The sequence below is a fragment of the Scomber scombrus genome, chromosome 11, assembly GCF_963691925.1.
Source record: "Scomber scombrus chromosome 11, fScoSco1.1, whole genome shotgun sequence".
In the NCBI taxonomy this organism is placed as follows: domain Eukaryota; kingdom Metazoa; phylum Chordata; class Actinopteri; order Scombriformes; family Scombridae; genus Scomber; species Scomber scombrus.
This window is the reverse complement of record NC_084980.1, coordinates 28,438,224-28,454,098: the sequence shown is the minus strand read 5'-3', so window position 1 is coordinate 28,454,098 and position 15,875 is coordinate 28,438,224. Positions and strand designations below refer to the sequence as shown.

The window sequence follows — 15,875 nt, the reverse complement described above, 5'->3', positions numbered from 1 at the left end:
CTTGAACGCTTCAGCTGCACCGCCGGTGTCTGCTGCTTTCTTGTTGTGAGTTTTGGAGATCCCCCCACAGGGCAGCCTCTCGGGGATTACGTCACACACGCTAACCCAAACAATGACAACCGGGGTAGAGGGGGCACACACATATACACACATATACACACACACAGAAGGAAAACCGGACATTATCATCAATTAATAAAAAAAACCCCGGACGCCCCGGACGGGACGTAAAGAGTGGACATGTCCGGGGAAAAGAGGACGTTTGGTCAGCCTACAATATGTTGTATTTTAAATCATTATACAGAAATTATTTACAAAAGGCCCTTAAATGTAGGACCCAAATGTAGTGGGGTATTGTTATAAAATAGTGTTAATATTGTCAGGTATTTTCTAATTTAGTTTTAGTCTTAGTCCTGTGTCAAATGCCATTATTCGTTTTTGTCATATTTAGTCCACTGTATACTATTTTTTGTTGGTCGCATTTAAGTCTGATTTTATTCAAAATAAAACCAAAAATATTTTAGTTTAGTTTTAGTCAAGGAAACTCAATTGTCTTTTGATAATCTTTGAAAGCAGATTAATTTTACATTTCAATCTAGTCTAACCAATAGATTTCATTTTAGTCTTTTCATCTCACAAGATTTATGTTATCATTACCTGATGAAGTACACAGGTTGAATGAATGTAACTTTGCTAAAGGTGCATGCACCTGCCGGGACCCTCACTGACAAAGACTTATGTTTTTATGCAGTTCTATCAACCTGTCATCAACATGGAGTATAATTCAGGTCAATATATTCTATTTTTTAAGCTCAAGAGCTCCTTTCACTTGAAATGTATATTTTACTTCTCTATTGTACAATTATACATACTGAGTTTTGTGGTAGTTGTGATTTATTTACTATAAATATTGTATAAATATTCGTTTTTTCTCTTATCTTCTAATTTTGACTTGTAATGCACAAGTCCAAAGTACCAAAGTAGAATTCATTCTACTGTATGTGCAAACTGATTTTGATTCAGAAGGAATGATTACAGCCACCTATAATATGTATATGGCTTGTTTATATGGTCCATAACACATGACCCAGAGTATATGGCCTGTGATTACTGTATAGAGATATACATCCCAAAAATGACAATAAAATGATGATTTTGACACACACTGACAGAAAAAGCCATTCAAAGTTAATTATTACATTTAACATTGGTTAACTTTGTTATTTCTTTTTCCACTAAGTTTTCATATGTTTTAATTCAACCCTTAAATGATTCACTGTAATCTAGATAGTTAACCATCCAGTCAGGATTCCTTCTTCCGTGAGTGTGATTTCACACCCACATCACACTGTTGACAACTATCACAGTAGAATTTAGGTGTGTGTAGTTTGTTTATAGATCAGGTCTAAAAGCTAAACTCACAAAAAGGCACCTAAGTTAATTCTAGTTACTGTATTCAGAGGTTGAAGATTAAAATACTGTAAAACCACTTTAGTAGTACTTACGGTACAAAGATTACTGCAGGTACATAAAAATATTGAACTTAAAGTATATTGTCCACCTATTTTTGGGTACTTTTGGGGGCTAGAATTATACTCTATTTTGAAAAAGTATTTTACCTGTAGTAAATAATATCAATATTTTAGTATTTGTGGATGCTTCACAAAATACATATAACGTTATATACAATTGATTCAAAGTGTACTCTTTTACTTTTACCTCAGGGATATTATTACAGTTCATTGTTGTATTCTGAAGTATAAGAGCCCCTGAGGGTCACATAGTAGGGTCACCTATGTGTGCATAGAGTGCTAAACAACAAATAAGGAAATGTGTTTAAATTCAATTGTTTTTTTTGAAAAAATACAGCTTACATGTCGTTACACATAAAGCTATATGCCATTATAGTAGTCACAGTATGGCAGCATCATTAGGGCATTTGTAGTTTGTGGTAAGTGGTGGATGGCTCAAGCTGTTGTTTGCCTTTAAGGCCCATGATGTGATGGTTTTTTCCATGGATTTTACACATTTTAGTGTTTTAGAATTACAATACAATAGTTGAAATTAAGATTTTTAGAAATAATTGTTTTGTGCTTCAGCCTTTTGCTCAACTGATCTGACACTCTCATCTTAATTAACTGGTTCACTTTACTTTTTTTTCTCACTCTGATGTTTCATTTAACTGCCTAATGAAACATTGTGATTCAAACACATGATTGTACCATTTTCTACCCACCAAGGTAGGCGACTGCCTGGAGACCCCTACTAATAGGGGCCCAAACAGCTGTAGATCTAGTATGATGTTTAGATATGAAACTGTGGGGGCAGTTTCTGTAATAAAAGACTCAAAAGACAGAGAATGTGTTTCTGGGTGAAGTATCACACTTTAAGTGGGTACCAAAAAAGGTACAGATGTCAATAGTCAGAAATGATAACCTCAGCAAAAAGCTATGACTGGTCTCCATTTTTTAGATATTATCAACATCCATAATACTTATGGTGAAAGGTATCAGAGTAAATTTACTCAAGTATTTTTTCTTCAGTTATGAGGTACATGTACTATACTAATATTTCCATTTGATATAAATGTTTACTTCTACTCTGCTTCTACTAGGATGATTCAGTTCCTTCTGTTTCAGAGGGAAACCCCATACTGGCCATTCTACAACATTTTTCTGATATCTTCTTACTGGTTACTTTACAGAATGAAATTTTACAAATAAAATATATGATCAACAACTAAAATGTGATACATTTTTATAGTTTAAAACTATCCAACAGTAAAGGAACTAAAACAAGTTTTATCTTGAACAGATTATCAAGATAAAGGTACATTATAGGTACATTGTAGGTATATTGTTATTCAGATAAACAGAAGAACGTGTTCATTGTTCACTTCACCATCAGCATTTACAATAAAATTGGACATAATGTTTTAATTGCCAATGTGCACGTACATACAGGGTGTGGCCGGCCAACTGTAGTTCCAACTGTCTGTTCATAACGTGATGACAAATAAACATGGGATCTGCAAAACCAGACAACAGATGCTACTTTCACAAGATTGTATGATTTTAAAACACTTCTTGTTTTACATACAGCAGGCTTTCAAATGAAGTGAATGTGTCTGCTGCTTGTAAACAGCCGAACAAGAAAACATTGTACCCAGATATTTTGACAACAACACAAAAATATCTTAAACTGTTTTCTCTTTAGTGTTCCTGGTGTCGAACAAGCACAGAGTGTCTATAACAGCAACTTTTTGCTCATCCACCTCACTAAAAGCCTTTACACAGACCAATTTAGGGGAGAACTCAGATTTAAAGCACTTTTTTTGCCCAAAATTGTGTTTCTTGGGGGACTTCCGGTTAAGCCATGCTCGGAAAACAGTAGGAGTAGGGGGAAATCACAGAGAGGACCTATGACTCGTTGGTGGGAACTGAATAATTACAGCCCAACAAAAAACACATGGAGTCGACAGACAAAGATAATGGCGACCCGCTAGCTAGCAGTGAAGTAAGTGAATCTAGAGACAAGCTGCTCCAAGAAATGTTGAATATTTCTAAGAACATCTGCGACTTTAATTTCAATTACTGAAGCTATTATTATTAGCATTGAGTCAAGAACAACTGAAAATATTTGTGGATTTTTAAGGCATTTCAACTCTCATCCAAAAGTCTTTATTCATTTCTGACTGGCTGGTAGTGAATCTCAAGTTCGTAAGAACAGAGGAAGAAGTAAAATATCCTCAAAAATCTCCAAATAAATCCGGTTGCTTATAACTAATGACCTGGATGACTTTCTAATGAAAAAATACATGAAAAATTAATGTATATATTGTGATAACCATTAGAAAGTAAAGGAACTGGACCTCCATGGATTGTCTGTGTGTGTGAGGAAATATAAGTCTGGTAAATTAAGTATTAAGACAGATATACCAGTTGCAAAGAAGCAGTGTTGCATTGTGAGTAACTACACTTGCTGATACCATCAGTAAGACTGAAATGTTTTAAAATTTTAAAAAGTTACCATTCTAATGCAAAGCCAAAATGGCTAAATCTTTAGTATATACAAATCCATTTTCAACACAACTGAATCCAAGTTTAATGTTTACATTTATTGAAAATAATAAGGACGTAAAACATTTCTCTGTGGTACCCCACACATTACTTACAGCAGATGTTCAGTAAACCCCCACAATCGCAATGATACCCTACATAAAGCAAGATTTCTTAAAAATATCAGTATAACATCACCCATTAAAACATATTACATTTCAAACATTGAACATTTCAATCATACATTCTCCAAACAGTCTTTAAAAAGTATTATGAGTTGGAACACAATAGTAAGCTCCGACAAAGAGGGTTTATATTAAATATTAAAAACTTTTACTGATCATGTCCTATAATAAAAGACTCATCCTTCCAACAGAGAAACACAAAAAGATGGAATGTGAATATCAGTAAGTCACAACAAATCATTTCCGAGACAAATACTCCACAATGTGTGGAATAAGTTGTATAATAAAGTTCTTAAAAATGTTAACTATTTGATCGAGTATTGTTGGACTTTCCTCAGCTTTTCGTCTGGCCTGCATGACTTGTTCTTCTTCCATTTTTTTTATTTTTTCCTCCTTTTCTCTTTCACGAGCATCCCTCAACTCATTCTCCTTCCCTCTGTCAGCCCTCTCCTCCCTCATCTTTTGCTCATACTCTTCGTCTATTTTTTTCCTCAGTTCCTCCTGCGCTTTGCGGTTTTGCTCTTCTCTCTCTTTCAGGATTCGTTGTTTCTCCTTTTCAATCGCTCTCTCTGCCTCTTGTAACTTTTCAGTGGTGTAGTAGCTTCTTCTATTCTCTTTATTCATGTTTCTGATCATCTCAAGCAGCTTCTTGACCTGAGAACGATCCTTAATCTCATTATTGAAAACGTGATACTGTCCGTTACATTTTTCCACAAGTTCCTTCAGATCTTCACTGTGCTTCAAGAACTCCTCGATAGGTTTCCCTTTGAGCAGGTCACCATGGGTAAAGAGAACCATGCTGTATTTGTTGGCTTCCTCACCAAAGATTTTCTGAATCTTCTGCACTGTTTGCTTTTCTTCCTCTGTGCGTCTGCCCAATTTGATGACGATCAGGAAGATATGAGGTCCAGGAGAAGCATAAGAAATACTCTGGGCAATATCTTTAACTGTTTTCCTTTCAGCGTTCCCAGTGTCAAACAGGCCTGGAGTGTCGATAACAGCAACCTTTTGTCCATCCACCTCACCACATTCCTTTTTACAGTGTTCAGTCAAAGATGTAGGAGAACAGTCTGATTCAAAGAGCTGTTTTCCCAGAATGGTGTTTCCTGTGGCACTTTTTCCATCTCCAGTCTTCCCCACCATCACAATCCTGATTGGCTCATCATGGCTGTAGGTTGTGGGAGGTGTAGACCTGTAGACTGAAAAAACAGGACAAACAATCAATGCCTTCTGTATTCATAAAATGTCTTTAATTAGTCCACATCAGGGATGGATAACTATAGCTCAAGGTGTGCTCACACAGTTTTAGGCTACATGAGTGTTTTGTCTCAGTGAATTTGCTAAAGATTTTTAATTATTTGAAGGTGAAGGTGTTAAAACCCAATTTCTGTACAATAATTTAAGTTTCTTCTCTCTTTTTTCTACCGTAATAAAATATTGAACATAGGTGATGTAGATTCTGATATATGGGACTAAGTGTGGCTTTCGAATGGTTAACCACACCTGCCTGTCTATTGGTGTGCTTGATGTATAATTTTCCATTTTTTAAACATTCTGACCAAACAGGATTGGAGTGACTGACTGAAGTTATGACTGTCCGGTCAAAGGCAGCAAAAGCTAAGTATCTCTGAATGCATTTCTCACCAACTTTTGGCAATGGCAAAGATTAAGCTGTGATAGGACTTCTTATATGTCACTTTATTAAGTTTTATTCTTTTTAGGTGAGAGATTAGTCATTAAGGTTCCCAATATGTGGTTAATGTATCTAAATAAAGGCCTTTTAGAAATTTGCGCCGACATTTTCAGGGATGTGAGGAGCTGCTGGCCAGATGAGACCAACTCAACTGCTAGCAGCCCGACTCCCGAGGTGATCGGCCAGTCAACGACCCGACTATCATTATCCATGGAGAACATGAGCTGATGAACTGACCTTTGGTGACTTACTGTTAATGTCACCATAGCATTTTGATCTAATCCCTCTTGGAAGATAAATGTTGGTCTCACAGATGAAATCTAACACTTGTAGCTGCCACCTTAGGACAACAGCGCTGCCTCTGGGGCTCTATTTGAACCATAGACTGTATATAAGAAATGGACGTAACAACCGTGACGTCACCCATTGGTTTGTGGACTGCTGCTCGGAAGCCATTAGTATCGGATCTGAGCAGCGCCATCTTGAACATTTCCGGTGCATGCTGGGAAAAATAAAAACACAAGATTCTACTTATATGGGCATCAGGAGGGGCATGAGGCGCCCTCCTGAACCTGTGAACCAATCAACCTGTCAATCACGACGTAGCCACGCCCTAATGCATACCCTGCTTTATCGTCAAATATAAAATCAGGGAGGCCAAAGTTTCACAAATGAACATCATACTGCATTGAAGAAGGCTTTAAACTAGCGATTGAGACCATAAACACATTTTGAAAACGTTTACTGAGGTTAGAAATCAAGTGAGAAGTTGGTGAATTCTCCATTGACTTGTATAGAGACGGAAGTCCTTTTGACACCAAAACGGTCGCCCCCTGGTGGCCTTTTGATAGAATGCAGTTTTAAGTTACTTCCGCTTTGGCATCATTTTAGAGGACCGGAACTCCCCGCCTGATATGAACATATTTCAATAAATATGCCCCAAAGTACAATTGTTTACCTTGTATTATATTCTTTCATTTTATATACTGGTCATTTTATATTGTGTGAGGTGTGTGTTTATTGATGCTGATTGTCCTTTAAAGGACAGGTGCTACAGCCTCATGTTGTTGTCATGAAATTATGTTTTTTGGACTGTCTTTCATTATTAGTTAGTTATAGTTTTTTATAGTTTTGTATACTTAAGTTTATATTCATGTACATTCTTGAATGGGTTATTATATGCTGGTTTACTTTAAGAGGTTTGTGCTTGGTTATATTGTGTTTTCTGGGTTTTTAGTTTTCTGTTAGCTCTGTGTTTCCCTTCCGTGTGCTTGCTCTGTGTTTTGACACAGCCTGCTGTTACCTTCATACCTGTCCTGTATTAGTCTTGTCAGCCTTGCCCTGTTCCATGGTTTTCCCTCAGCCTATCAGGTATTTGCCTATTCTCAGTTTGATCACCTCTTCATCATTCCCTCATTAATTCAGTTTGTATTTCAGTCCCCATTTTCACCTCAGTTTAGTTGTTCAGTTCAGTCTTGTTCTGCAAGCAGCCAGTTTTGTTTTCGCTTGCACTATCTCAAAATAAAGATGTGTCTTTAGCCTCGGTCAACCTGTAGTCTGTGTATTTGTATCCACCTACTCCACTACTTATAACAGGTGTGGCTGATGGTAAAGTCTTTAGACCTTGTGCAGCACAATCTTACTTGCTTTAGTATTTAGTATTTTGTTTTCTTTATGCAACTGTTGTAAAGACAAGGAGCAATATCTATATGTATGTGTGTGTGTGTGAGTGTGCGTGTGCGTGTGCGTGTGCGTGTGTGTGTGTGTGTGTGTGTTCACTGTTGGGTGCTGATTGTATTTCGGGACACTGGTTTGGGACAGCAGCAGATGTTGAAACACAATGTGTAAAAGCACGTTGATGAGCAGCTTCTATTGAGCTGTGGCAGAGACGCACAGTATGAGGACACATGAGGGTGATGCTTTGTTTGACTCTGGGACTGACACGAGTCCGAGGACATTGAGTCCTTACTATGACTTGGGCGCAATATTTGCGCACAGCGACAGCTCTGACGAAGAGTTTTTGGGACTCCTGTAAGCACACAGTATTAAATATTTAAAGTTACTGTGTTCTTTTAAAAGGTTTAATTTAAAGTTGGGGCATCACCTGAACCAGGTCTGACTTAATATACTGATCCAGTTCAATTAAGACCATCATTACCGGACCATTAATCATTAACCCGACACACAGGTGTAATATGTGTGTTTTATTGGGTTTCAAATACATGTAAATTTAAAAAGTTTTGGAGTATAAACATATGTGTTTATAAATTAATACCTACTAGTGCATTAAAAACAAACCAGTCTTTAATAGAAAAGGTTTTTTTCCCCCACATGTGACCCCCCACAATAGACGCCTTATACACCGGTGCGACTTTTAATACACTAATCCCTGCTTAATCAGTGTAATGTGTAAGGACATTTAACATGTGATTAGGATTCACATGGACACACAAGAAAATATACAATGGAAATATAATAATAGGTTCAAACACATGATGTCAAATAAATACAAAATAGCAAAGATACATTAATAAAAACAATAAATAATTAGGATGGTAAAACAGACCATTTAAAAGACTGATACAAATGATTGCAAATGAGGCTTTGTTTTGCATATTATAGATGTGAAGAGACTATATATGATTACGATTATAAATGCAGTCAGACTTACCATACTTGGAAAATAGGCTTCCCATGTTTGAGTTATAGAGAGCAGATGTGCAGCTGAAGTGAAGAGGTGAAGTTTAGCCTGTCTGCGACAATGCCTCTTGATCAAAAAAGATTTGCGTAACAAACCACGCCCATAAAACACCACAAAGACTAGATGTGTTTATGTCTGTAGTCCAGCTGGCTGTTGGAAAGTACTGAGAGCTGAGAGTTTGTTTCCTCAAACTTTGTTCTATAACATATTAAATCCTGTCCAACCTCAATGATGAGTGTGATGTTGAGTCAGTATTATTTATGGATATCAGTAATCTTAATCAGTCTTAATCAGAGCTGACTTCATTGTGAGTTGCAGTGGGGTTTAGTCCAATGTGGGTGAATGTTAATGACCAGCTTGTTGAGTTGTCCACGTTTATTTGCTGTCAGTGTATTATTGTGTGGAATGAGACATGTGTTGATAGGCTGTGATGAAGTTATTGTCATTGAGTAATCCCAGTATGGCAGTATGTCATGAGAGCATTTAGGGTTAATGTTAGGGCTGATGATTTGCCTTTATGGCTTGTGATAAAATGGTTTAAGTTAAAGTTTTTACAAATAATTTTCTTATGCTTCAGCATTTTGCCGAACTGTGTTTGAGCTAAAACTCTCTTCTTAAGAGACTGGCTAAATTTACAAATGTCTTTTCCCACAAAGTTCTCGCTCTCATTTGTTCAAATCAACATTAAGATTTACACACAATTGCTGTAACATTTTATTTTTAACACAGCATCTAGCAAGAATATCCAGTCCACCCAGATATTCAGAGATCTTCCAGATGAACATTGTATCTAGTTCACTTCTACCATCAGCATTTACAAGAAATGGCACACCTTCTTTTAACTTCAATAGTGCACATGAAAGGTGTGGCTGGCCTATTCAACTGGAGTGCAGCCAGCCTCATCAACAAAGCCTCTGCTGTCTGCAAAGTAGTTTCACCATCTACAATTATAAAACATTACCAGAGTATAAGTGTAAGTAGCATTGTTGTATTTTCCCATTACTGAAACATTATACCCAGAAATGTCTTTAATATTCACTGAGTGGTTCAGTGAGCAGCTCATGTCAGAGAAGCAAAGAAAAGCCTGATCAGTGACTGCATTTATAGATAGATTAGATTATCAACCTCCTTTATACATTATGATGAAAGGTAACAAAGTACATTTTCTCAAGTATTATGCTTGCAGTTATGAGGTGTACTATACTTTAATATTTCCATTTAATGCAAATGTTTACTTTTACTCTACTTCTTCTAGGATGATTAAGTTCCTATAGCTCCGTCATGTCACAAATATAGTAGTTCCTACTGCTGTGATCCTCACTGACAAAGACTCTATACCACACATGGACATCACATCGTATATTATCATAAAAACGTTTCATGTTTTTAAGCAGCTCTATGAACACATCACATCTATCATGGAGGATAACACTAAGACAATTATTTGTATTCCTTGTATTATTACACTTGCACATTGCATATACTGTTTATACTGAAAATATTTGAACATTTATGGTCATCTTGTAAATAAATACTTTTGAATATTAATATTCTCTATTGTACAATTATATTTATGTATTTATATCAATAGTCTTCTATGGTAGTTATTTTTGTTACTTTTTACTCATTTTTTCTCTTACCCTCTAATTGTTGATTGTTAAACACCCCAACACCAAGGTAGATTTCCTTGTATGTGGGAACTTACTTACTCTGTTTCTGATTCAGAAGGAATAATTACAGTCACCAATAATATGTATATAGCTTGTTTATATGGTCCATAAGTATATGGCCTGTGATTACTGTATTAAGATATACGTGATACAATCAGAAACTGTTCTTTAGATACTTTATTGGACATTAACAGTTGTCTATATACAGATTCAACATCTACATTACTCCGGAAAAGGATTCAGTATCATATTTATTACACACATACATTTCATATTCCTATCAGTTTAGCACAGAAACATCTTTGGTCTTGTCTGTGACACTGCTGAATATTGGTTATCTTACACAGTTATAGACACCCATGAGTTAAATGTCATGACAATAAATTGTGACAAGCACAGCTTGAATATCCAGCCCTCCCACATGTTCAGAGCTCTTTCAGATAAACAGAACAACCTGTTCATTGTTCACCTCACCATCAGCATCAGTGTCATTTACAAGAAATTGGACACAATGTTTTAATTGCCAATGTGCACATACAAGGTGCGGCCGGCCAACTGTAGTTCCAACTGTCTTTTCATAACATGATGACAAATAAAGATGGAATCTGCAAAACCAGACAACAGATGCTACTTTCACAAGATTGTATGATTTTAAAACACTTCTGAGTTTAACCTACAGCAGGCTTTCAAATGAAGTGAAAGTGTCTGATGCTTGTAAACAGCTGAACAAGAAAACATTGTATTGACGCCCGGATATATTGAGGACAACAACATAAACAACGTTTAAAGGAATATTAAACTAAAAACATACACTTAGTATCAAACACTCTCTGTACCTTGAAATAAGTGAAAGATTTGTGGTTTGGAACAGTCCAAAAGATTTTCTATTAACCAAAGATCTCTCCTGAACCTTAATGTAGCAGTTTTTAATCTTTCCCCCAAATATTTTCTATGCCTACACCTAACCAAACTTTAACCTTACTGGAGAACTCAAAGCATTTATGAATCATTATGTAAAAAGTATGTTTGGAAATGGTTTTGGTGGGTACGGACAGGTGATACTTTCCTGCCAAGAGAAGCATCAGACCGGAAATCAGATCTGCTTATGTGTGTTAAAACCAACATGTTTTTTTTGTTTGTTTTTGTTTATTTGTTGGATTTGAAGGTTGGAATGTACTTCACAGTTCCCACAATATCATTATACTTTATCAATCTTGTAATGACATTACATTTCATTAACCTGGACATGCACATTTCTCTGTACTGACCACTGAAAGAAAATGCAATGCATCCTCCGACCATTAGAGGTCGGTTATGCTGGCGTAAGGTGTCCCTACAAGCAAAGGGACCCAGGAGAGAGATCTGGGGAGGCAGACACTCAGGAAAAGAGATTTGAAAGTGGGGGCACCCGAGGACGGAGACCAAAGATGCTGTATTTGGATGCATTTGTGCTGTCTTTGTTTCTTTTATTTTCTTCTCCAGTCTCTCCTGCATTTTGTGCCTTTGCTCTTCTTTCTCCCTCAGGATTTGTCTTTTCTTCTCTTTGATCGCCCTCTCTGCCATCTGCAACATTTTTTTGGTGTAATGACTTCCTCCATTCTTCTCTTTTATATTAATGATCTTCATGAGCAGCTCAGTCACCTGAGAACGATCCTCCAGCTCATTATTGAACACGTGATACTGGCTGTTACAATTGGCCACAAGTTCCTGCAGATCTTCACTTTCCTTCAAGAACTCCTCGATAGATTTCCCTTTGAGCTGGTCACCATGGGTAAAGAAAACCATGCTGTATTTGTTGGCTTCCTCACCCAAAATTTCCTTTATCTTCTGCACTGTTTTCTTTTCTTCCTCTGTGAATCTGCCCAGTCTGACGACGATCAGAAAGATATGTGGTCCAGGAGAAGCATAAGCAATGCACTGGACTATATCTTTAACTGTTTTCTCTTCAGTGTTCCTGGTGTCAAACAGGCCTGGAGTGTCGATAACGGCAACCCTTTGTCCATCCACCTCACCAAATGCCTTTTCACAGAGTGTAGTCAAAGATTTAGGGGAGAACTCAGATTTAAAGCACTGTTTTCCCACAATGGTGTTTCCAGTGGCGCTCTTCCCAACTCCCGTCTTCCCCACCATCACAATCCTGATCGGCTCATTAATGTATCCGTCAGGTTCTGAGAGAGAGAATGGATATCATTAATTCTCAGCTGTGTTTATCAAACAGTTTAGCTCTGTACTCTATTTGGGACATTTATGGTGCAAAGAAAAGTTTGTATATAATAAGCATCAACCCTGGTTTTGCAGCCTTCGTTCAAGTAAATTAAACTTTAACCACAAATGACGCTTTGGCATAAGTTCAAATGGAAAAAATGCATTATCAGTCTTCATTTAAATACCATGGGTAAGTGTTGCTTTTCTTCTTTCCTATAGCCTTGCACCTATTTGATGTGTTAATAATTATTCTCCTTCTACTCATTGACATATATAAGCCCAGTATCATGGGAAATTACATTCACATCACACATTTCTCCATCTCGTCTCAGAATGTATGCCCAATGCTATCAATCAGCACCTATGCAGTGAGTACTGTTCCTTGTATGTCCACCCAATAGACCTATCTGTTGTAATTGGCCTTTTGGAAGCTGCCCTTTAGTAGACTTCTGACGGCTCAGGCGGCCACATAATCAAACAATAGTAGCAACCTCAGCCAACAGAGCACAGCCTGTGGGCATATACAAACAATCTTTGTTATCACAAGGAGGAAGTACAGATTACTTTGCAAAGTAAGTGCTTGGGGCAAACTGAATCCATGGATTTAGACTTGCAGGGAACGTTTCATATATGTTCACCTCAGGTTTTTGACCATTTTAACATAATCATCATAACAGTTTGACATTACAGAAAATCACACGTATGTGCCCTTAAAAACTGCTGCCATTGACTCTATTCCCAGGTTCTAAATAATTGCCTTTGGCTGGGTGGAACATTGTAAATACAGAATATTTATATATATATATTAATAAAAATAAAGATGGGGTGAGAGGAGGAATTTTAAAGTTGTCATTTGTACACAATTTCAATGCATAGGTTATTGGAGATCAGATATTGTACAAATGTGTTCACTTCCTGAAAATATTTGCCTGTATATCAAGATAATCTGTTATTGCTGTTGTTCAAACTTCATCTCAGCAACATGTGATCTGATTACTATCACACTCCTCCCATCTCTTCACTGAAAACTTCCTCTCCTTTGATGCCAGCAAAGAGGCGTTTGCTGCAGTTCAGTTCAGGTGAACACAGATGAAGAAATGTAGAGAAAATAGTTTACTGACCTCTTGGAGAATTAATTGACTTACCATGTTTCGTTTCTTTGGTATTTCTGATCATGTTTGGTTCACAGAGGCAGGGCAGGTGTGCTGCTGAAGAGAAGAGTTACGTGTCTGCAAATACACTACACCTCTTATAAAAAAGACTTCATTTACAAAACCACACCCACATCACACTGTTAACAACTAGCACAGTGAAATCAAGGTGTGTATAGTTTGTGTATAGATCAGATCTAAAAGCAAATAAAAGGGCATCCATATTAATTATACATTTACTGTATTTATAGGTTGAAAACTAAATTACTGTAAAACACCTTTGTGAGTATTATTGTACAAAGATTACTGCAGGCACATACGAATATTGTAGTAGTAGTACTGTACTTAATATATCATAAGTATTTTTTCTTCTTTTTGTCAATATTTTCATTTTTGTAGATTCTAAACAACACAGGAATAACTGTATATACAAATGAGGGAAAGATTGGTAATAGCTAGTTAAGTTAAAGTCTGCATCAAGACAAAACCAGCAAACAGATACTGATATCAGCACAAAGGAAAGTAATGCAAACGGTGTTGCTCTTTGTCGCCATCTGGAGGTTAAAAAATGTTACTGTTCAGCTTTCACTGCGAAAAGAAATAAATAAAAGTCCTTCACTTCCTGGTCAATTCAAACAGATTACACCCAGAATTCAGGTTTTAATTTAGTTAGAGCAAAATGTATTTCCTTGTAAATGTCTTGTTTAATGTTTGTCATTAAATTTAATGTATGGGTCAAATATCTTCTTCATGTAGCTCTTTATAGTTTGTTTGTAAGGAAAATATAAACAGCAAACTAAGAGGTGGTTAGTATAAAAAGTCTCCATGGCTGAAGACAGAAAGAAAGTGCTGCCTGCAGAAACATAATGTCCTCTGACAGAAAGAGAAGGCACAGTCCCGCCCACACAGTGAGATTGACACGTGATCTCTGAAAGAGGTGCAGTGTAGAAACATGTAAAAATCATGTAATCAAATTTGTGCATCAGAACTTTGTTTTTTTTTTAGGTATTTCAGCTCCACCTCCAGCAGCTACATGCTGTAACATGCTGCTCTAACACTGATGCTTCACTATTAATAATCTAATGCTGTCATATATAATAATATATCACCACTTTTCTGCAAGACAAGCAACTTTCACTTTTAACACTTTATGTAGATTTAGCTGATAATACATCTGTACTTTTTCTTAATCATGCACACAGGACTTTTACTTGTAACAGAGTATTGTGTTGCATTGGTACTTTTATTTAAGTAAAGGATTTGAGTACTTCTTCCCAAAAGTGTGATTAGGTAAATGCTGCTTCTCAGTGGCGGCTGGTGACAAAAATGTTTGGGGGGGCGCAGTTTGATGGTTGGTGGTCCTAGGGTTAGTGTCAAATAAGCCGTAGCACCACTTCATACCGCAGCAAAAAAATATAAATAAGAAAGAAAAACTAATCTAAAAACAACACAACATACTATAATGTCCCCTGGTTTGTCCCAGTATGGTATCTCTGACCCACAGAGAGAGGAATAAAAAATTATAACCAGACATGATAAAATGCCCATTTCACTCACGTCACCTAAAGATACCAGCAGTTAAAGCAGAGTTACCAATAAGGTAATATGCTTAAAAAGAGACACCACCTATATTTTAGTTATTGTGTCTTCAGTCCTGATTTCACTGTAATCTGTTAGTTGTTGCAATACCTAAACATGACAATAGATGGCGCATTAAGCACTATACACTGCTGTGATTAGGCATAAATTATTTAACTTATTTTAATAATGAAATGTACCCAAATCAACTGTAATAGTCAAAATTACTTCCATCATTTCTTATCCTGAATTTATGCATTTTAGTTTTTTACAGTTCATAGTTATGTCTTTTATAAAGTATTTTTTTAACACTTTACAATATTAATAACAGCAATGCAGCTACTACCTGATCTTTTATATGTCCTGTTGGAGCTGCTGGATGCAGCCACTGACTGAATCTATGTTCCTCTTCTGGAGCTTGGCATAGCAGAGGTCTACATGTGGCCAGATGTGGTGAAACAGCTGCAGAAAGAGCTCAGCAATGCTAAGTCTGCTAAAAACAACTTAGCTCCATGCTATTGTCTCGATGGCTGCAGCTTTCTGTTTGATTTTTTTCAGAGAGATGTTTTAGGTCTCGTTCCCCTGTCGTTGTCCACAACGTTTCGGTGCTGACACTTTGAAACAGCAAACAGAT

General features: G+C 36.7%; 1 protein-coding gene and 1 pseudogene across 1 annotated transcript; both read right to left on the bottom strand.

Annotated features, from left to right (window-relative positions):
- Nucleotides 1–4,419: 4,419 nt before the first annotated feature.
- LOC133990100 (GTPase IMAP family member 7-like) lies at nt 4,420–7,286 on the bottom strand. The gene is made up of 4 exons (XM_062428276.1): nt 7,248–7,286; nt 6,188–6,305; nt 4,651–5,442; nt 4,420–4,424 (listed from the first exon to the last, which is right to left on the bottom strand). The coding sequence occupies exons 1-4, from the start codon at nt 7,284–7,286 to the stop codon at nt 4,420–4,422; spliced, it is 954 nt and encodes a 317-aa protein (XP_062284260.1).
- Nucleotides 7,287–7,711: 425 nt separating this feature from the next.
- LOC133990099 (GTPase IMAP family member 9-like) lies at nt 7,712–13,660 on the bottom strand (annotated as a pseudogene).
- Between the last annotated feature and the right edge of the window lie 2,215 nt (nt 13,661–15,875).

What these genes read in the sequence shown, in the direction of transcription:
- LOC133990100 (XM_062428276.1), bottom strand. Translation starts at nt 7,286, where the DNA reads ATGGAACAGGGCAAGGCTGACAAGACTAATACAGGACAG. An exon ending in ACAAGACTAATACAGGACAG is followed by an intron (nt 6,306 to 7,247) that starts GTATGAAGGTAA and finishes TGGTTCAAATAG; the next exon opens with AGCCCCAGAGGCAGCGCTGT. An exon ending in ATGCTATGGTGACATTAACA is followed by an intron (nt 5,443 to 6,187) that starts GTAAGTCACCAA and finishes CTGTTTTTTCAG; the next exon opens with TCTACAGGTCTACACCTCCC.